Raw genomic sequence first — 22,742 nt, forward strand, 5'->3', positions numbered from 1 at the left:
GCAAGCGCCATTCATTAGAATGATCAAGCCGTAGAAGCATTCCTGCATATGAAGGAGGCTCTCGAAAATGCCGCTCTGCTTGCACACCCGCAGCCCGATGTTCCGCAATGCGTAATGGTTGACGCCTCTGATGCAGCTGTTGGAGCCGTATTGCAGCAGAAGTCGACCGGAAGGTGGCGACTGATTTCCTTCTTCAGAAAATTGAGTTCGTCTGAACTCAATTTTCTGCACCTTTGGCCAGGAGCTCCTGGCCATATACGCTGCTATACTACATTTCCGCCACTATGTAGAAGGGCGAGAATTCTTTGTACTGTTAGGAATGGCCGGACGGGGTGGCAACGTGCCAGCTTTCAGCCCGCTGCACCTGTTCCAATCCGGCCGGACGGGGCACACTTCGGAGAACTGCGAATGGCCGGCAGCCACGTGGCGCGCGGTCAGCTCAGGAATGTGCTAGCCACCAGCGCCACCCGGGACGGAGCAGAGTTCTCCTAGCCCTCTGACGTCGGCACCGAGAGCTATGCGGCACAGAGAGTTCTACGAAGCCCTCTGACGTCGGCACTGAGAGCTATGCGGCACCGAGAGTTTTACGAAGCCCTCTGACGTCGGCTCCGGACACTAGAATGTGTGTGCCTTTGTGTGTGTGGGCTCGAACGTGTGTGCCTTTGTGTGTGTGGGCCGTCCTGCGGGAGGGCGGCTAGTTTACAATGACTGGACGAACGTTTCTGTCCACTGGGACTCCGTCCACGAAGAATCCGTCCACGGGGAATCCGTCCACGTGGCCCTCGAACGGTGACGTCGAACGATGACGTCGAACTATGACGTCAAGCGGAGAGGATATAAGCAGTGTTTGCTGGCTGCTAGTGTGTGCTCGTCGTCGGGAGCTGAGTGCTCGTTGTCATGCTAAAATGTACTAGTGAGCTGTGTGCTCGTAAACTGTTTGCTGTATGTTAGTCTTGCGGGCTCCATATGGGAGTCGCGCTAGACTGCCAATGTATCTTGTTTAAAATGCCTAATATGTAAATAAATCCTGTTCACTGAGTTCCTCTCTACAACCTTCAACTCCTTCAAATGGTGGCAGTGGGGAGATAGTCCGACGACTCCTACATCTGGTTGACAGCGGTGGGATCGTCCAACAACTCTAATAGTACTCACGGATCACAAACCGCTGACCTATGCATTGCGCGCGATCAACTCAGATACGGGTGCACACATGGCACGAGAGCTCTGCCAAGTGTCGTACATTGCAGAATTGACGACGGATATACGCCATGTCAGCGGGAAGGACAATGCAGCTGCAGATGCTTTTTTGCGCAGCCCAGTGAACGCCATCAGCCTACCAAGTGGTATTGACTTCACCACACTAACAACGGCTCAACACAGCGACAGGGAGTTGAAACACCTACTGAAGTCCACAACCAGCGCCTTCAAGCTGCAATGGGTGGATAGACCGATAGGATCTGTATGCTGTGACATGTCCACAGGTAGGGCCAGGCTGTTTGTGCCCCGCAATCTTCGCCGCAACATTTACGAATTGCTGCACAGCCTCTCGCATCCGGGGATTCGAGCCACTCAATGGCTGAGCACAGCTAGGTTTGTGTGGCCCGGAATAAGCCGGGATGTCTGACGTTGGACACAGGAGTGCCTATCATGTCAGCGCTCCAAGTGCAGCGCCATACTGTGACACCCTTAGGATCCGTGCTTCCAACGCTTCCGTGCACAATACCAAGAGCGCATGCGCGAGAATACCACATGACTTTTCTTCATGAGCGTCGGAGTAAATAAAAGTTCAGTTGTTTGGGACGCTTGTTGCTTACACTCGCTTAGCTCAGCCTAGCAGCGCGTTCCAACAGACACTTCATATAAAGAGCCGCCAGTTTTCCAAGCATTTTGTCTCCTCCATCTTTGATTAAAATGACTGTTATTCCATCTTCTCCTGCCGCTCTTCCTCGTTTCATGTCTTGCAAGGCCCTTCTGACCTCATCGCTAGTTATAGGAGAAGTTTCTGTATCCTGTTCATTACTGTTTCTAATTGAGGTATCCTGACTACTCTGGGTACTGTACAGGTAAGTATAGAATTATTCCGCTGCATTTACTATATCTTCGAGATTGCTGATGATATTGCCACATGGTGTGGCACAGCAAGGGGACTGAAGAAGAGAATGAGGTTCGTCTCGGCATCGCGCATCAGTGGTTACGTTTCGTGAAGTACAAACGCCTGGATCTCCATTCAGCGTGTATACTTCAGCAGGGCACATGCAATAATATTAACTTGCTTATCTTTCAGTGCATTCATCTTGGTTTGTCCTATGCCAAGTTTCCTTCTCACTGATTTGAGGCTGCGTCCATTTTTTTACGTCTTCAGTCTTTCTCACATTATATTTTCGAATATCACTTATATTCGCATTGTCGATCAGTTTTGACAGTTCTGCAGATTCTATCTTATCTCTTGAGTTGGACACTTTCATTCATTACTCTTTGTTTTTTAGGTACTTAGTTACTTGGGAGAGCTTGCCTACTGGTTGTTTTGGTGCCTTGCCTCTCTGTTCAATTGCTGCCTCTGAAGCCAGCCTAGTTATGGTTTCATTCATTAGCTCTATGTCATCATTATCTCTCTGTTCTAAGACTGCATGTTTGTTTGAAAGTACCAGCCTGAATTTGTCTGCATTTGCCCTTACTGCATCTAGGTTGACCTGTTTCTTTACCAATTTTGCTATTTCTGTCTTCAAATTGACGTGAATCCTAGCCCTCACTAACCTATGATCAGTGCGCTTTACCCTACCTATCACTTCTACATCCTGCACTATGCTGGGATCAGCAGAAAGTATGAAATCAATTTCATTTCTTGTTTCACCATTAGGGCTTTTCCAGGTACACTTTCTGTTGCTACGCTTCCTGAAAAAGGTGTTCATTATTTGAAGCTTATTCCTTTCTCCAAATTCTACCAGCATCCCTCCTCTAGCATTCCTAGAATCGACGCCGTAGTTGCCAGTTGCTTGTTCACCAGCCTGCTTTTCCCCCACTTTTGCATTGAAGTTGCAAATACCTACCATATACTGAGTGCGACTTTACTCATCGCTAATTAGTAGTACATAGTACTAATAATTACTACTATACTACTACCGCATAGTAGTACAAGCAAATAGCCGTAGCATCCAGAGTTGTGTGAAAACACACACCAAAAAACTAGTGCTGTAAAAGAACAATTCGACATCCCAGTGGGCTGGTGGGCTTGTTTTTGCACAACTGTGTCATGACGATCCTTGAGCCGACAGTGCTTTGTAAAACACTAGACATTTGCACTGTGACAAGCCCATGTCTCTGAAACAGGAATATATGTATAAGTTGTCACAGGCTAGGGAGCATAACTTAGAAATGATAGCAACCATGCTGCAGCCATGACAGCTACATGCTGTTAGAATAAAGTTCATTTCATTGCGTGCTGCCATGTGTGATGGTTGTTGGTTGCTGCAGCTTCTCGGCTATGCCCCCTAGCCTATGACATTTTTGGCGATGAGAAAAAAAAGCCATCATACCATCACTTCAAGCTGTGAAACTTTTCTGTTCAGCAGTACAACCCCTTTCAAGTTAGTAGCTTCAGTTCTTGATGCCAGTGTACGGCAACATCGAACCTTTCTACAGCAGAGGGGAAGACTGGCCGTGCTATGTGGAGCACCTGAAGGCCTTCACATTGCAAACAAGGCTGAGGATCAAAAAAAGGAAAGCTGTCTTCTTCGGCTGCTGTGGGCAAAAAACATATGCTGTGCTATGTGACCCTGTCAAACCTGCAATCCCTCAAAATAAGTCCTTTGAAGAAATTCTCACTGTTCTCAGCAGTCACTGTTGCCAAAAGCCTTCCGCTACAGCCCTTCAGATTCTACAGTTGTGTTCCAGTTGTCTTTGAGCAATTTCGTTGCATCACTTAAAGGCTTGTCCAAAAATTGTGTTCGGGACAGAGCTTGAGAACATGCTGCAGAACTGTATTGTTTGTGGCATTAGTAATGCTGCAGTATGAACCAGACCTTTTGAAGAAGCATACCTAACGTTTGACAAAGTTGCGAAAACCACACTTTGAATGGAGTCTGGCACGAAAGATGCAAGTGAGGTCTGCCAGGCTGGCTCAAGCATGCATCTGCCTATGCATCAGGAGTCCCAACTGCTGCCGTTGCGATGACCCAACTCACACTGCATTGCCCTGAATTCTACATGCTACTTTTTTTTGTTTCTGCAAAATATCTAGTGTCCACCCAGGAGCTACAAAGGTTGCAGTGCGATAGGGTGATTGAGTCTGTAAAGACTTTAGCATACCTGCCAACTCTTCCAAATGTTCCGTAAAATGTACAAATTACGAGCAGTCTGACCATTTTACTAATCTTCCTTGAAATTTTATGGAAAACATTTTATTTGCGAAGAAAAACGACAGCCGGAAAAGGAATAAAACTACACCCTGGTACGTTGTGCCGCCACAAGAGGGCATTACGCATGCGTAGTATAATTGGGAACTGCAAGGTTGTAATGACTTCTGCCGTCTACTAGGGGGGTCACGAATCTATGTGCAAAGCTTGATAGCGCCTCTGGAAACCTGTTGCCATGCTCTTGCCTTTGTTCGCGCGGGTGCACAGGTTTGGTCTTCAGGCAGCTTCAGTCACTGCACTGTTGGCCTTGCCTTTTGTGTGGCTAGCTGCTGCATTGGACGCAGTGCGACTCCGGCCTGTAGTGGCTTCGCAGTGCAATGGTGGGCTTGAAGCCCCGACAGTACTTCCAAGTGTTTTTGAAATCGTGCACGGCAGAATTTCCGTGCTTCGTGCCATCGAAGAGAGAGAAGTTTGGATTCTGCACCACGTGTGCCTGTGATGTGAACATCTCGCATGGCGGCAAGTCTGACATCAAGGTCCACATCTCTTTGGTAAAACATCAGGGATGCATGCGAGCCGTGGACACCCAGCCAAGCCTAGTAAGTTTTGTACGTAGCGACAAAGACCTCGGTGCGATTCGTGCAGAATGCCTCTTCACGGCCTTTTTTGTTGAACACAACATCCCGCTGAGTGTCAGCGCAAAGATCTGATTCTTGCCTATTCCTAGTTTCTTCACTGCTTTTAGGCTTCCTCCTTTCCTGAGAGCATGCTCAATTCTATCCATATTATACTTCCTTATGTCGGCTATCTTATGCTTGTTGATTAATTTGGAAGGTTCTGCCAGTTCTATTCTAGCTGTAGGGTTAGAGGCTTTCATACATTGGCATTTCTTAATCAGATCTTTCGTCTCCTGCAATAGGTTGCCGGTATCCTGTCTAATGAAGGTACCACCGACTTCTATTACACGCTCCCTAATGATGCGCATAAGATTGTCGTTCATTGCTTCAACACTAAGGGCCTCTTACTGAGTTAAAGCCGAATACCTGTTCTGTAGCTTGATCCGGAATTCCACTATTTTCCCTCTTACTGCTGATGCATTGATCGGCTTCTTATGTACCAGTTTCTTCCGTTCCCTCCTCAAGTCTAGGCTAATTCGAGTTCTTACCATCCTATGGTCACTGCAGCGCACCGTGCTGAGCACGTCCACATCATGTATGATGCCAGGTTTAGCGCAGAGTGTGAGGTGTATTTCATTTCTAGTCTCACCATTTGGGCTCCTCCATGTCAACTTTCGGTTATCCTTCTTGTGGAAGAAGGTATTCATTATCTGTAAATTATTCCTTTCTGCAAAATCTACTAATAACTCTCCCCTGCTATTTTTATAACCTATGCCATATTTCCTCACTGACTTGTCTCCAGCCTGCTTCTTGCCTACCCTGGCATTGAGGTCGCCCATCATTATAGTGTATCTTGTTTAGACTTTACCCATCGCCGATCCCATGTCTTCACAGAATCTTTCGACTTCCTGGTCATCATGACTGGATGTAGGCGCGTAGACCTGTACGACTTTCAATTTGTACCTCTTTAAGTTTCACAACAAGACCTGCCACCCTCTCATTATTGCTATAGAATTCCTATATGTTACCAGCTATATTCTTATCAATCAGGAATCCAATCCCTAGTTCTTGTCTCTCTGCTAGGCCCCGGAAGCATAGGATGTGCCTGCTTTTTAGCACTGTATGTGCTTAATTTTTCCTCCTAACCGCTTCATTTTTCCTCCTAACCTCGCTGAGCCCTATTATATCCCATTTAATGCCTGCTAATTCCTCCAAGAGCACTTCTAGACTCGCCTCACTAGATAACTTTCTAGCATTAAATGCTGCCAGGTTCAGATTCCAATGGCGGCCTGGCCGAAACCAGGGATTCTTAGCACCCTCTGCTGCGTCACAGGTCTGACCGCGGCCGTGGTCAGTATTTCGCCTTCCTTCTGTAACATCATGAATTTATTTTTCATGTTTGCACAAAAATAAACCTTTAGTATAATGTTTTAGTTAAAGTTTTTGTTTAATGTTAATGTAATGGCAGGGCTTCGGGAAATAGCATTACTGTTCTATAAATGTACTTTGCAGAAAGCAAGTTTTAGTAAGCATTTGCGTTTATGTGCGGGACGCTGTTCACTTACAGTTTAAATTTCGCAGGCTTTGTGCATATAAGTTATCTATTCGCCAAGCTTTTGTGTGTGTGTCAAAAAAGTGGGAGAGGCAGGGCAATGACAGTCGGGAATGCATTGTGTTAGTACATTCTATGACTGCTGGTCTGCGGCGAAATCAGTACAAGCCTGCCAGCCATGGCTATGGTGTCCGAAAATGAGCAATCTCAGAGGCCACATGCCATTGCACTTAGTTCTCGACTTCACAAATAGGTGACGCTGCCATCATGGAAATATACCACAGATGGTAAGCTGGTTGGCTTTGGAAGCCCACGGTAGAACTGCAAATAAGGCAAATTAAATGCAAAGAATGGAAACAAAAAAGACCATGGAGATTTACACGTCAATAGTTTGTAGCCGGGGGGGGGGGGGGCATATGGGGCTTCAGCCCCCCCCTCCCCCAAATTATTTCGTGCTGTCATGCATCGCCGACAAAACAATCCCCGGGGCAGGAAATCATTCTGGATTTTGTCTAGAACGTCTTTTTCCATGCCCAAAAAGACATTTCAGTGCGAACATTGTGAACTCTGGCTGGATTTTGCTCCAACGCCCATGCACTGCGAGTCGCATGACGCAAGGAGCCCCATCCAAGCAGAAAGTTGGAAGGGAGTTTTGATGGCCAGCAGGCAGGTCGAGGCATCTCACGGAGCCCGCGGAATCTACGGAGCACAAGGATTGGAATTCTGAAACTTTATAGGCATAACATTCTCATAAACTTTTGATGCAAAAGGTGCATTGACATTCCAAGGTCGTGCTTTAGATTTTAAATTCCGAAACCTTGTGGGTTTAATGTTGTTAGAAACATTGGATGCCAAAGGTGCACTTCTATAGTCGTACAATGGACCATACAACGAGACAAGCCAAATAAACACACTATCACACAAGTTGACAAAGCACGCAGCGAGGTCTGATGAGCCAAAGCATTGTGGTGGTTCATTTGTGCCATCATGTCAAAAAACAGAATTAGATTGGACAAACCTTAATAAAGGTCCTGCAGCATGCACGTCAGCACGTCATGGGCATCTCCCACACAGGGACTGACAGGGAGACAAAACAGTTTTTTCACCTGTGCCAAGGCATCCATGTCAAGACCCTAAAGCCAGCAAAGGTAACTTTGTTCTCATTTATTTTTTCTACTTTGACTTTTACTCATGACAACACATTGAGCCTCTTCAATTTTCTTGTTCTCGCTACCCGTGGGCTGCCAGAGCCAGCCAGAGCGCATGTGTTTTTCTCGTGTTGCTCTGACCACTGCGCGGCGCACTTTAGTGCGTGTTAGTTTTTCTCTGGTTGAGTGAATTCTCGCCTGGCAAAGTTTTAGTCGCTTTCTGGCTAGCAGACAAGAAAAAGAAACGATGATCACTCGCCGCCATCACTGTGGGGACTTGACGGATTGCAATGCATTTGCTTGTGCGCAACCTCTCTGGAAAGTCTTGTCTTGCCAGTGTAGGATACCAAGCAGTATTTGTATGGTTCTCTGTGGACCAAGCGTCTCACATTTTCTACGAAATTCCTTGGGTAGCTCTCTTGGGTTGGGGGGCCCCATCCCAAGGTAACTTTTCTATGCAAATGAGGGGGGGGGGGTACCTTTACTAATATAAACGTGAATAACGCCCGCCCTTCGCCATAAAGGCGCGTAAACCTGCAAAAGAAAAATGAAATAAGTTGTATCTCGCAGGTATGCCTGTGAGATACACCTCTTTTTTACTTGGCAAACAAAGAACCACGTCGAATGGACTCGCACAAGAAAGAAGCGCAGGAAGAACCCTGCCAAGAACAAGTAAACAAACAAAAGTGCAAAATAAAGATTTCTCTCATCATCATCAGCCTATTTTATGTCCACTGCAGGACAAAGGCCTGGTAGTAGCATAAAACTAAAAAAAAACAGCAGTTGGCGAAAGGTTTTTAAGCTTGCCCTCGGCTTGCCTGCCAGCACCCAAACCGAAAACCTGTTAAAGCTCGGAGTCCACAACACGCTCAAAGAGATTATCGAGGCACAAGAGCACTCACAGCTGCTCAGGCTATCCGGCACCCCGACGGGCCGCAAGATAATCGACGAGATGGGCCTCAATCCTGTCGACCAGTGCCCTGACGCCATGCAGATTCCCAGCGACATCAGGTCTCAACTGCACATCGCGCCTCTGCCCCGCAATATGCACCCCGCAAACAACGTCGGCAGACGTCGGGCCAGGGGTAGAGCTCTACTCGAGCATGTCCGCAATAACCACATTGAGGCAAGCTTCGTGGATGCCGCGGCATATGTCCAGCAAGAGGCATTCGCCGTCTCCATCGTAGACTCCAATTCAAGGCTCACTTGCTGCGCTACGGTACGCACTTCAAGGCCCGTGGTAGCCGAACAGGTTGCAATCGCGCTGGCTGTGCTCGATGGTCGCAGAGAGGCAATATATAGTGATTCCAAGGCAGCCATTAAGGCCTACCAAACCGGTATGGTCTCCCCCCAGGCCCTCCGCATTCTCCAAAGCGCCAAAAGTATCTCTCCGCATTCTCTATTTTGGTTTCCCGCTCACTTGGGGTCGATTGAGGGTTCTCCCTCTAACCCTAACGAGGGCGCACACGAGGCCACGCGAGGACTCACTGACCGCGCTGCCTCAGCAGTCCCTCAGCCCCGTGGGGAACCCTTGCTTACGTTTAATGAGATCACCACGCACTACTATCTGTCAAGACGGGTCTTCCCCCTCCCGCATTCCGCCTTATGTAGGGCGCGGGCGGTTACCCTTCGACTTTTACAAGCCCGTGCGTACCCTAACCTCGCGGTTTTTCATGCCATATACCCCGAAAGATACCCCAGTGCGGACTGCCCTGCCTGTGGACTAAGGGCAACATTGGACCATGTGTTGTGGGGGTGTGAAGCCATCGGCTCCTCCTTCAGCGAGGATAGGTGGGCTGCGCTCTTGGGCAGCCCCGAACTCAACGACCAAACCCTGGCCGTCCAGAGTGCCCGCGATCGGGCCGTCAAGCTCGGCTTGGCAGTCCCTACGTGGGACTAGCCAGGTGGCGCGGTGTCTCCCCTGCGTCTTCTCTGGACCAAAATAAAGTTACTTCACTCACTCACTCACTCAGGCACACAGACAGCGCAGGGTTGTGTTACTCCACCAGCCAATCGCAGAAGCAAACAAAATCGTCGTCATGTGGCCTTTTCAAAATGGTGTCGCACTTGATACCTCCGGAACGTCTGCTGTTCTCAAAGAGTCTTTTCATCGACGGAAGCAGTGAGGTCTGCAACAGAAATGGACAAAGTGTATGGAGTCTAAGCATTTCACTCTTCAAAAATCTATCCACTGAGGTTGCTCAGTGGCTATGGTGTTGGGCTGCTAAGCATGAGGTCGCGGGATTGAATCCCGGCCATGGCGGCCGCATTTTGATGGGGATGAAATGCGAGAACACCCGTCTACTTAGATTTAGGTGCATGTTAAGGAATCCCAGGTGGTCCAAATTTCTGGAGTCCCCCCACTAAGGCATGCCCCATTATTAGATTGTTGTTTTGGCACGTAAAACTACATAATTAATCAGATCTTCAAAAGTTTGTGGTTTGTTTCACTGCTGAGCCCGTTTTTTTCACTGCCAACTGAAGTGAAACATGACAGTAAACAGTTGCAGCGAAGCAAGAATTTTATTTCAATTCAATAAAGAATCAGGCTTTCGCCACACCTAACTATGATAGGTGTGGGGAAACGTATAAAATGACACGCTAATAATTTTGTTTATGTGTTTACTGCCTTATTTGGGTAACAGGAAAAGTTTGAAGTACAAATTATTTGCAGCCTCGTGGAGGAACAGTGGCTGGCGGTTATGAGGGCGTGCACAGGGCTTCACTGCAGACTTAAGTTGTATCCGACTATAGTGGCGTTTTTTTTTTTAATAGCTCTAAAAGAATTATAGAGAAATATACATTTACAGAACAATCGCAGTTCTTTTGGATCTCTCATTTACTGCTCTACCAAGTGAAGGGCCAAAACCGGCTCATATTGTTATTTGAGAAGTTGCGTAATGATGTGTGGCAGCCAGTCCCATACAATTCCGTAGAGTGCAGGACGCTGCAGTTCTAGACCTACTGTGCCCACCGCGGAAGGTCAGAAAAACACCTACATAAGCACAGCAGAGAAGCGGCTACGTCAGGCGACTCGACTGACAAGTGTAGAAGTGTCATTCTAGATACACAGAATTGTTCTACATTTCTGGCAGCGTTTTCTCTACTTCCTTTTTAAATAAAAAGATGTTGATCCATAAATATTTTTGTAGACAATGGTTAAATTTCTTTCATTTTCGCTTTTCCTTCCTGTTTGGCTGTTGCCTTGGCTTAATTTCTCAACTCCTTGCGACTCTTGTTACCATTTGCCAATTTTGCACGAAAAATGCTGCACAATTAGGGAAAAACCAGATGAGGTAACGGGTGACACATATTGCTTATGGGTTTAAGGGTTATTGCAGTGTTTGATGATGGATGCTGTTTTGCATTATTTTAATTTGCACTTTATTTAACCCATATCACGGGTATATGATTCCGACCATCTGCCAGCATTGCGGTGTGCTGCCACTCGAGGAAATAATAAAGCAAAAGGAAAAGTTACACTCAACTGGCATTTTCTCCGACTGCAACTCGTTCCTCAAGCATACAGACCAGCTGAGTATGAACCGACTCTCTTTCCTGGTCCCTGAATCAGTCTAAACAAAGAAGGTTGAACTTACAAAGCAACAGCCATGCGCGCGACAACTGATGTGGTGACAACTGAACGCATCTCGAGTTAATTGCGCGGGCACCGAATCGATAAGAAAACGGGCCTTCACACCCCAGTAGATGCCGATAAATACTGTCATCCAAAAGAAGTGAAAAAGGCAGCAAAATGTTGACCACCGTAAAGCTGTCAAGTCTCAACATTGATTTGGTGGCGCTTTAGGAATGTGTGTGAGGATTTTATTGTGTGGGCAAGGTATGTTGTTTAATTTCAGGGAGGCGGGGGGGGGTGCCTGGGTCTCCCCCTCGGTACGTGCCTGGCCCCAACACAATTGCAAAGGTTGATGAGCTGATTAGACAAAAACGCAGGATAAGCGTCGATGAACTGGCAGAACGTGTGAACACCAGCCACGGTTCGGTTCACACCATAATTCATGAACGTCTTGGTTATCGGCTCTTGTGTGCGCAATGGATGCCCAAGATTTTGAACCACCGCCAGAAGACTTAGAGGTTCAACACTGCTTTGGCTCATCTGATTCGGTATCAGATGAGCCAAAACCATCAGTGACAAAACCATCAGATAAGTTTTGATGTGATACAAGTTTACAAGCATGCTTGTCTTGTGGCTGCTGATCTTCAATGCTCACTAGTATCATGCTTGGTGTGGTTATATATACAGAGACCAGAATGGAGGAACTAATTTATTGAAAGACATTTCATTTCTTTTTGCTTTTCAGGAGTGACATTGCGAAACATGTGTGTTCGAAGACTGCAAAGGAATGCAAGTCTCACTATTTGCAATATTACATCTATGCTCCACAAGACCTTCTTAAAGGTATGCATCAGAAACTGTTTCTTGCTTTGCAACATGTGCTTATTAAACAGGGCTTAATCTGCTGCAGTGTACTTGCAGACAACTTTTCTTGGCTGTCAAGCAAAAGCTACGGTGGCAGAGCTTCTGCGCATGACTGTATTCATATGCAGTGTAGTCAGGGTGTCTACCAACCGGGAAAACCGGGAATTCTCAGGGATTTTTAGTAGTCTGGAAAAAGTCAGGGAAAACTAGGGAATTTGGGCCTCCATCAGGGAAAATTAGCGGCAATTTTACTGAAAGGGTCGAAAGTCGCAGTAATGCTGGCTCGAGTAACAGACAGGAATCGTAATGAATCGTCTTTGACGCCCTGCCGTCGGCTGGAGGAGTTGCTAGTGTACAGTCAAGGACTGACTTTCCGGATTCCCGATAATTTGGACGGCTTCGCGGCACCGCCACGTACCCCACAGAGTCAACGTATCAGAACGTGTGAAATTTCCGACGCAAGAACTCTTCGCCGTCCGATTTTCTGTACGTTTTGCCGTGACGGCAGGTCCGAAACGGCAATAATCAAAGGAACCACGGCTGCCGTTTTGATTGCTTCGCCACCTCGAACCGGCACTCTCGCACGCAGATCCGCTGGCAGCCGTTGCCACCACTGCGGCAACGCTAGGCCTAGCTGCTTCGACGTTCGCTATGAAACTTCTTGTCGTTGGGTGCCGAGTTTTTTATTGAAAGAATTAGCTGCTGCCAGCAATGGCATGGACTCCGCCTTTGTGAACCTCGCGATTGACATAGAAAATGCCGGTTCCTGAAAGTCAGCTTCGCCTCTGAAAGAAATGTTACTTGGTGAAGCATACACAAAAGTATTGCAGTGAAGCATAACAAGCGTGGGAAGGGGCTATTGCCACGGAGCACAGTATGTATTCCTTAATTATACACGCGTGCACCCGGTATTTCCTGTCACATTACGAGCACTGATATGTCTAATATGTGTAGCGACAGGCCTTCAGAGCGTTTTCGAACGTGCCTGTGGCGGTTTGAGTCCCTAAGGGCAGTAAATGACACGCATTTATTTTTTTGCAACTGGCCGAATTTTCGGACGTTTTCGCGGCCCCTAGGGAGTTCGAAAAATCGGTCGTGGACTGTGCAACTGACCAAGATGCTTCAAATGGTCCTTGGGGCGAACGAGTGGCGGAAGGAGGACAAGAACAGAAATGAACTACGCATTGAGGAATAAACGGGAAAGGAAGCATGCTGCCGCCGTTTTGAAGGAGCTTGAGCTCAAAAAATAGAGTTTTGGCTGATGCCGAGATGCAGGTGTCCCTCATCCAAACCAAAATAAACTCTTTAAAGCAGTGAAACACAACACTCGGGCGTCGTGCGCGGGCTGAGAGTATTTCAGAGCAGTTGAGGTTGACTTACAAGTGTTGAGAGACAATCTCAACTGTGACAGAATTCGGGCCTCATACCACTGAGATTGCAATCAGTTGATAGGAATAGCTCATATTAGAAAATATTTGCTTCTATATGCATCTCCTTTTTATTCGTATTTGAGAATGTCCGACTCCATTGCAATGTTTTTCGAAGACACTTTATTTGCTGTGCATTTTACTAACCACTGCCTTCTATTCTCTTCTTGAATAACATAAACACTACTTTTTAGTATTCAAATTGGATTAAGTCGCTTCTTTAATTTTTTTCATGTGCCTACTAGGGAGTGACAGCCTCAGGCGACATGTTTTCAGCCCGTCTTGACATAAAACATAGTTCTGCATCACTCAGGGAAATTTGCAATGGCACTCAGGGAAAACCTGGAAAACTCAGGGAATTTAGAAATGTCAACTTGGTAGACACCCTGGTAGTTCATGTGAGGTTTGCACCAGTTTCGGTTTAGATTTCTCCGACCTTGCTTAACTCCATTACTTTAGTGAAGGCAAAGACAATTAACTCGGCGTGAATTAATGTTTCTACGCATCCGATGTGTACTGAGTTCTGAACAGCGAGCAATGCAGCCCGTGTCGGAGCCCCGGAGTGGCCATATGACCTCAGCGTCAGTAGCTCCAGCACAGTAGTCAACTCACTCACTTGTTTGTACATGCCGAAGGCTTTTATAAGGTTTGTTCGATACAGAAAAGGGTGCACGGCACCACAAACAAAGAAGTGCAGGGGGTGCCAGTTATGGTGTGCTGGGCTGCACCCACTCGCTGCAAGGTTCAAGGGTGCACTGCACCGCGGCGGCACCTTGCCTTGCACCCCGTTCAATTGAGCATGGGGTTTCAGGGTGCACTGTTGCACCTCGGGGAATCGAAGGCCTAGGTGCAGTGCACCGTGAATAGGTGCAGAAGGTGCAGAGAAACTTGGCTGAATCGAATAGCCCTATATCCACAAGGGCTCGCTTGGTTTCTATGTAGACGCTGCAAACACTTGTTTTGTGTCCTTTGACAGTCATGTTGCTGAAGTTGGTTAACAGCCTCTCTGAGAAGCTGACTGGTGGCACAGCAAGTGACGAAAACTCACCTGGTGACGAACGTGCCATTTTGCTTTTGAGAAATGCGTAAGACGTGTCACGGTCTTAGGTCCACAAAAACTCGAGGGCAAAACTAAAAAAAAAAACATCAGTAGCTGACTGGTGAATGTTACTTGCCATTTCTGTTACATATTGGTTCTGTAAAAGCAGAAAAATATTATTTTACATTTTCTATGTAAGGAAACTTGAACAAAACCACGGGACTACTTCCAACAGTGTTCAGTGAAAGAGGTGCGCTTGGTTCCCTAGCCTTAGCTTCATAGCCAAGAAAAGTTCTCTGCGAGTATAGTATTTGCATTTCGTTTCAGTATCTATGCTTTCTTCTGCCTGCCATCGCTTGCCTTATGCAATTGCCGTGGATTGGTTACATGGGTAAACTGGTGCCCAGAAAGTGAAGAAATAAATTTGGGGGGACATCTAGGGTACCATTCCAGTAATATTCAGCAAAGATATAAAGGTCATTTAGTGGTGGATACACTTCAGGCATCTTCAAGACAGTTGGGAAACTCGGTCGAGGAGGTGGCCTACATGAAGGCATCGCTGTAGAGGTGTTCAAATAGCCGAGTTTTGTTGCCTAATATGAATATTCAAGAAAAACATAATTAGAATATTGAATTGAGTATTATTTCCAGTTTCTAAACAATGTGAAATATCATTTTGTGCAGTCCCTATGGCAAAAAAAAGAAGCTTATTTACATTGTTTAATTGTTTAATTCAGGCACCTAATGGCTGTTAACAACTTTGTCAGGTCAGTTCTGAATTCTGCTTTAGATTATGGTGCAACTGGGGATATCCGGTGGTCAGATATGATATGGTCATCATGCCTTTGGCAAATCAATCTGTCTTCTGGTTGCACTTGTGCAGATGATGCATTTGTTGGCCTGATAACAGTTGCTGGCAACCACAGAGGTCCAGGCCTAAATTTGCTTGAGAAAATTGTCCTGAGAACCAGGGCGTGGCAAATTATGGACGGATGCTCCTTTGTCTTGTCACATCTTCTGTTTAAGTTGCATGGTAATCACATTATTCCTGAGATCAGGGCACAGGGCATTAAGAGGTGGATGTAATTACTAGCCCACAGGTAGCTCTGTGGGAGACAAGCCTGTCAGACTGTGAGGCGTTGTCCTGCACTGAAAAAAATTGCTGCACAATCCATCTCGCAATGACTGTTAGTGGTAATGCGTTGGCATGGAATAAATATAGCAACACAACATATTGCCACTGTCAAAAGGAGTTATATGTGGGGCATGTGGTGCAGTGGTACTTTGCACTTCCTTAAGAGCACTTGGCGCCATCTAGCACCACTACTGCGAAGCCTGCGCTTGGCCTCCAAATGGCACGCCCAGGTGTGTGAATGGTGAGAAACGCATTGGTGAGGCAGCCGGGCTCCTCTGTTGCGCTTCTTTTTGGACATGCTGCACCATCTGGTGGCACTGCTGAGAAGCCTGTGCGTGACCTTCGAGACAAGAAGTGTGACTTGCCAATGCTTGCAAATGTTGAGCATTGTTCTCTTACTTACTGCACACTCAGTGACGCATACTCAGTCACTCAAGTTGGTGGGAGGTTCATTGAAGAGCAGCACGTACCTAATGTATTCACGGTGCAGCTCACTGAAGCATTGGTGTGAAAGGCATCAATTGACAATTGGCACATACTCGTGCATTACTGGCGCAGCCTGCTAATGTGCCTAGTTGCTGTCCTTGAGGAACCCTTGTAACGTAGGTTTGATTCCGCTCAGCATCAGATTTCTTACGGGATTGTGGGCTACTAAGCACAGTTAAAAACTTTGCGACTTTATTTCAGCAGTTGTGAGAGACCCAACCTCGGATCCACCCACTGTATATTCCTCTTCCTCCCCTTTCTTGCCCATCTTCACACCAGCTCACATGGATGACCAGGGCTGTGCTAGAAAAGGAGAAAAGAAGCACCACAGGACCTTTTTCATCATTGTAGAGTGGCACATTCCCAGTGGCACATACATAGTGACCTAAGTTGGCATCATACAGTTCATTTAAGACCTACCCAGGGGTCCAAGTCAGCATAACAAAGCTGTTAGCCTCTAGTTGGCTTGGATTATTGGTGTCAGTCGGAAAAAAAAAACGAAAAAAAAGGGTACATATCTTCTTTGGAATCAGGCCTACAGCACACAGCCAAATATAATCAACCCTTATACATAGCTTTCATTGATTACGAGAAAGCATTTGATTCAATAGAAACCTCAGCAGTCAAGCAGGCATTACGGAATCAGGGTGTAGATGAGCCATATGTAAAAATACTTGAAACATATCTATAGCGGCTCCACAGCCACCGTAGTCCTCCATAAAGAAAGCAACAAAATCCCAATAAAGAATGGTGTCAGGCAGGGAGATACGGTCTCTTCTATGCTATTCACAGCATGTTTACAGGAGGTATTCAGAGACCTGGATTGTGAAGAATTGGGGATAAGAGTTAATGGAGAATACCGTAGTAAGTTGCAATTTGCTGATGATATTGCCTTGCTTAGTAACTCAGGGGACCAATTGCAGTGCATGCTCATTGACCTGAAGAGGCGAAGCAGCAGGGTGGGTCTTAAAATTAATCTGCAGAAAACTAAAGTAATATTTCACAGTCTCGGAAGAGAACAGCAGTTTACGATAGGTAGCAAGGCACCGGAAGTGGTAAGGGAATATGTGCATCTACTTAGGGCAGGTAGTGACCGCGGATCTGGATCAGAAGAATAAGAATGGGCTGGGGTGCGTTTGGCAGGCATTCTCAGATCATGAACAGCAGGTTGCCATTATCCCTCAAGAGAAAAGTGTAAAACAGCTGTGTCTTACTAGTACTTGCATACGGGGCAGAAACCTGGAAGCTTACGAAAAGGGTTCTACTTAAATTGAGGACAACGCAACAAGCTGTGCAAAGAAGAATGATGGGTGTAACGTTAAGGATAAGAAAGGAGCAGATTGGGTGAGGGAACAAATGCGAGTTAATGACATCTTAGTTGAAATCAAGAAAAAGAAATGGGCATGGGCAGGACATGTAATGAGGAAGGGAAGATAACCAATGGTCATTAAGGGTTACGGACTAGATTCCAAGAGAAGGGAAGCGTAGCAGGGGGTGGCAGAAAGTTAGGCGGGCAGATGAGATTAAGAAGTTTGCAGGGACAACATGGCCACAATTAGCACATGACCGGGGTAGTTGAAGAAGTATGGGAGAGGCCTTTGCCCTGCAGTGGGTGTAGCCAGGCTGATAATGATGATGATGATACAACACACAGTGCAGTATTACTTTCACTAAAGAAAAGTGCAAAAGTGTGAGAATACATGATGGATGATAAGGCACCTGTGAACAATGCGAGGCATGTTCCTTCTCCCCGCACGCGTTTCCCGGTAAAGACTAAGGGGGCATACGCTGCTTGGGTGGGAAAGGGGGCAACAGCAGCATACAAATCGGTGAGTAAAGTCTAGAAAATTCATATATAAAAGGGAGACCTGCCTAGCAACTCATTCAGTTTATTGCAAGACTTCTGTGGGTAGACCACGCAAAGTTAAGACTCCCAAAAGCAGTGTGAATGTGATGAGGGTTGAAGAGTGCAAAATTGTAATGCTCAACAGCTGGGTTGTGCTTTGATTAGGCAGAACAATAAAACATTTCATATCCCCATCGACGGCATTTGAGTGGTTTTCTGACAGCTTTGCTGGCCATTCACTTTCACAGGGTCGGGAGGTCGAGTCAATTTTATACTCCTCTCATCTGTTTTTTTTTTTTCGTTTTGCTGGAATAAAGTGGTATGCTGAGGCCTCTAGTACTGCAGCACCTCTAACAAGAGTGCTACTGCTTTGCCTTTAATGCACATGCATTGGATGAAGAAGTTAAAGTTGCAACATTGTCAGTATTCGTTAAATTATGAAATAATCATTTGAATGCTTTGTACTTATTGATCTTTATCATGTATAAGGCTTGCATCTGCTATGTATGTACATGTGTTTGTATCTAATATGTGTTTATACATGTGTTTATATGCATGTACTATCGGTGTCAAATGATATGCGCACCACAGAGCTCATAGCCAAATGATAACTGGAGGTATAGTGTGAACTGTCCAGTCATTACCAACTGACAGACATGCACATGGAGTTTGTCTGCACTGCACGACGATTATCCCCCTATACTGCAATATTTTCATTTCTCTTCTGCTTCTTTCATTTGAAAGCGAGAAAAGTCAAAGAAAAACATTTTAGTAGTAGTAAGTGACATTCAAATGGGAAAAAGAAAATATAAGTGCAGTACCCTAACTGTCTCTCGCTTGCAAAGTCACCTCAACAGTTACTGCACGGATAAGGGGTAAGGGGAATAAAAGAGTTGAGAGAAATGAAGATGGAGGAGGATGAGCATAAGGCCGTGAAAAAAAAAGAAAAAGAAGAGTGAAATGGGGCTTATGGCTGCGTATAAAGGTTGGAGGAATCAAGGAACTCAATTAGAGCAGCAAAGGCTCTTTTGAGTAAACATAAAAAACCCCTAGGAAAAAGAAAATCCGCAGGACGGGCTGTGGGGAGCCTTAGGCGTTGGTACGAGGTGATTAGTGTTTCCCGAGCTGGGCTGTAAGCCGCGCAGTCGAGGAGGATGTGTGCGAGTGTTTCATCAACTCCAGCAGTGCACTTCTGGCAGACGGAACTGACAGTGCCTGAAGGACGAGAGATCAGCTCAGCAGTTTTGAAACAGCCAATGCGGAGACAGAGTAAAAGGGCCCTATCGGCCCATGAGAGTCCTAGTTTTGTTTTGGTAGTGGCCGGGGTGGAAGGCCGGCGGCGGTGCGATTGTCAGGGTGTTTATTTCTGACTGCATGCGATACTAGTTGGTGTGCCTTGTCAAACAGGCAGACGAAGTTGGTATAGGGCGTGATATGAGAGTGTGCCTCTTTGACGAGGTGATCGGCTCATTCATTACCGTCGATTCCGATTTGCAAAGGAACCCATTGGAAAATTATATCACAGCCCATCTGTTGTGCGTAACCAAACTTCAAGGAAAGTCATTGCGCGATGAGGGGGCCTCTCTCCCCTTTGGTGAGCATGAGTAGCGCCGCGTGGGAGTCGGTGAGTATGGCGACGGATGGAGGGGAGGCGCTCCAGAAGTAAATCGGCAGCCAGGGTAAGGGCGGCAAGTTCGGCAACCGTTGAGGAACAACCGTGGCAGAGATGGCACATCTTATGCAATGAGATTTCCGGGATAACACAGGCAGCGGTTGGGGACCCGTCATTGAGGACCGAGCCGGCAGTAAAAACGAACACGCGGCCCGACAGTCGCTCTTCAAATGTGGTGCAGTCTCTTGAAGGATGGTGCAGGTGGGTGTGTTTCGCTTATTTTTGACCCCGGGTACTGTAGTTTGGATGTCAAGCAGGCGGTAACTATAGGGGGTGGGCAGAAGCCAGCCACAGTACGGGGCGTTTCACAAGTGAGTGCGCGCCATCATATGATGCGCGCCATCCAATGCCAGAGTGGGGGAGAGAGTGAAAGTGCGTGATGACCTTTTGCCCCTGTGGCTTGCGTTGAAGGTGCTCGATGTGGTTTAGGGCACGCCATTCCGCTCATTTTTCAGATCCCACACACTGTGCGAATCTATGGTATGCGAAGCATATTGCAGGCACTTAGCCACCCAGCATTGTTTGATGTTTTGCAAAACAATATTAGGGGGACCAACCTATTCCTGTAAATTGAGTATTCGGGTGTATGGGTCACAAATAGGTGTGGGATGACAGCAGCACGACAACAACCATGTTGTAGACAATCGTATAACAGTAATGGCATGGTTTCTATGGTGGCCGTTCGACGTAAGCCGACATGGTTGGGTTCTACATAGGTAGTACATGAACGTAAGCGAGAGAAGTACAGATTGTGATGTCATCATCAGTGACTACATGTTAATCGTACATATGTACATATGGCTGTTTCATGTGTGTATGCTAAAACGATGATGGCATTTGTACTTGGACGAATAAATGCTAGAACCTGATTAACTTAGGCACAGATTGTGATGTCATCATCAACGACTACGTGTTAGTTGTATATACGTACATATGGCTATTTCATGTGGTGTACATTAAAACGACGATGGCATTTGTACTTGGACGAATAAATGCTAGAGCCTGATTAACCTGGGCGATTGTTAAAATCTGTACGTCGCACAGTTTTTACATAGCATAAGCTGCTACAAAGAAAGTATTGGGTAAAGTGGGCCAGTCCCAAAGATCATCATCATCATCATCAGCCTGGTTACGCCCACTGCAGGGCAAAGGCCTCTCCCATATTTCTCCAACTACCCCGGTCATGTACTAATTGTGGCCATGCTGTCCCTGCAAACTTCTTAATCTCATCCGCCCACCTAACTTTCTGCCGCCCCCTGCTACGCTTCCCTTCCCTTGGAATCCAGTCCGTAACCCTCAATGACCATCGGTTATCTTCCCTCCTCATTACATGTCCTGCCCGTGTCCATTTCTTTTTCTTGATTTCAACTAAGATGTCATTAACTCGCGTTTGTTCCCTCACCCAATCTGCTCTTTTCTTATCCCTTAACGTTACACCTATCATTCTTCTTTCCATAGCTCGTTGCGTCGTCCTCAATTTGAGTAGAACCCTTTTCGTAAGCCTCCAGGTTTCTGCCCCGTAGGTGAGTACTGGTAAGACACAGCTATTATAGACTTTTCTCTTGAGGGATAATGGCAACCTGCTGTTCATGATCTGAGAATGCCTGCCAAACGCACCCCAGCCTATTCTTATTCTTCCGATTATTTCCGTCTCATGATCCGGATCCGCTGTCACTACCTGCCCTAAGTAGATGTATTCCCTTACCACTTCCAGTGCCTCGCTACCTATTGTAAATTGCTGTTCTCTTCCGAGACTGTTAAACATTAGTTTTCTGCAGATTAATTTTTAGACCCACTCTTCTGCATTGCCTCTCCAGGTCATTGAGCATGCATTGCAGTTGGTCCCCTGAGTTACTAAGCAAGGCAATATCATCAGCGAATCGCAAGTTACTAAGGTATTCTCCATTAACCTTTATCCCCAATTCTTCCCAATCCAGGTCTCTGAATACCTCCTGTAAACACGCTGTGAATAGCATTGGAGAGATCGTATCTCCCTGCCTGACGCCTTTCTTTATTGGGATTTTGTTGCTTTCCTTATGGAGGACTATGGTGGCTGTGGAGCCGCTATAGATATCTTTCAGTATTTTTACATACGGCTCATCTACATTCTGATTCCGTAGTGCCTCCATGACTGCTAAGGTTTCGACAGAATCAAACGCTTTCTCGTAATCAATGAAAGCTATATATAGGGGTTGGTTATATTCCGCACATTTCTCTATCACCTGATTGATAGTGTGAATATGATCTATTGTTGAGTAACCTTTACGGAATCCTGCCTGGTCCTTTGCTTGACAGAAGTGTAAGGTGTTCCTGATTCTATTTGCGATTACCTTAGTAAATAGTTTGTAGGCAACGGACAGTAAGCTGATCGGTCTATAATTTTTCAAGTCTTTGGCGTCCCCTTTCTTATGGATTAGGATTATGTTAGCGTTTTTCCAAGATTCCGGTACGCTCGACGTCATGAGGTATTGCGTATACAGGGTGGCCAGTTTCTCTAGAACAATCTGCCCACCATCCTTCAACAAATCTGCTGTTACCTGATCCTCCCCAGCTGCCTTCCCCCTTTGCATATCTCCCAAGGCTTTCTTTACTTCTTCCGGCGTTACCTGTGGGATTTCGAATTCCTCTAGACTGTTTTCTCTTCCATTATCGTCGTGGGTGCCACTGGTACTGTATAAATCTCTATAGAACTCCTCAGCCACTTGAACTATCTCATCCATATTAGTAATGATATTGCCGGCTTTGTCTCTTAACGCTGTGGGGACTGCGTAGCCCATTTAGTTGCAGCGCCATAGCGCAGCACGTTTTGGGCATAGGAGCCGAGCGCGGCGAGGTCGCTTTCGAACTTCGCGCGCGCGGTCCACCGTTTTCCCACTCTCTCATTCCTCCGAGGGCGCCGAACGGCAGCGGGACCGTAAAACACTTGCTGCCGTCCGCCCCCGAACGGTCCAGGGGCTCACCCGATTGGTCTGTTTGGGCGGGAACCCGCGTTCCCTCTCTCCTGGCGACTCAAGTCGACCGAGGAGC

General features: G+C 46.5%; 1 protein-coding gene across 3 annotated transcripts in view; it reads left to right on the top strand.

Annotated features, from left to right (window-relative positions):
• Ada2a (Transcriptional adapter 2A) overlaps positions 1-22,742 on the top strand; it is a 189,186-nt gene that overhangs the window by 5,961 nt on the left and 160,483 nt on the right. For all 3 annotated transcript variants that reach the window (XM_070534632.1, XM_070534631.1, XM_070534630.1), the window contains exon 3: positions 11,992-12,089. In XM_070534632.1, coding sequence (XP_070390733.1) covers positions 11,992-12,089 — 98 coding nt within the window. The remainder of the gene's footprint in view (positions 1-11,991; positions 12,090-22,742) is intronic.

This window comes from Dermacentor albipictus, chromosome 2 (genome assembly GCF_038994185.2).
Source record: "Dermacentor albipictus isolate Rhodes 1998 colony chromosome 2, USDA_Dalb.pri_finalv2, whole genome shotgun sequence".
Lineage (NCBI taxonomy): Eukaryota > Metazoa > Arthropoda > Arachnida > Ixodida > Ixodidae > Dermacentor > Dermacentor albipictus.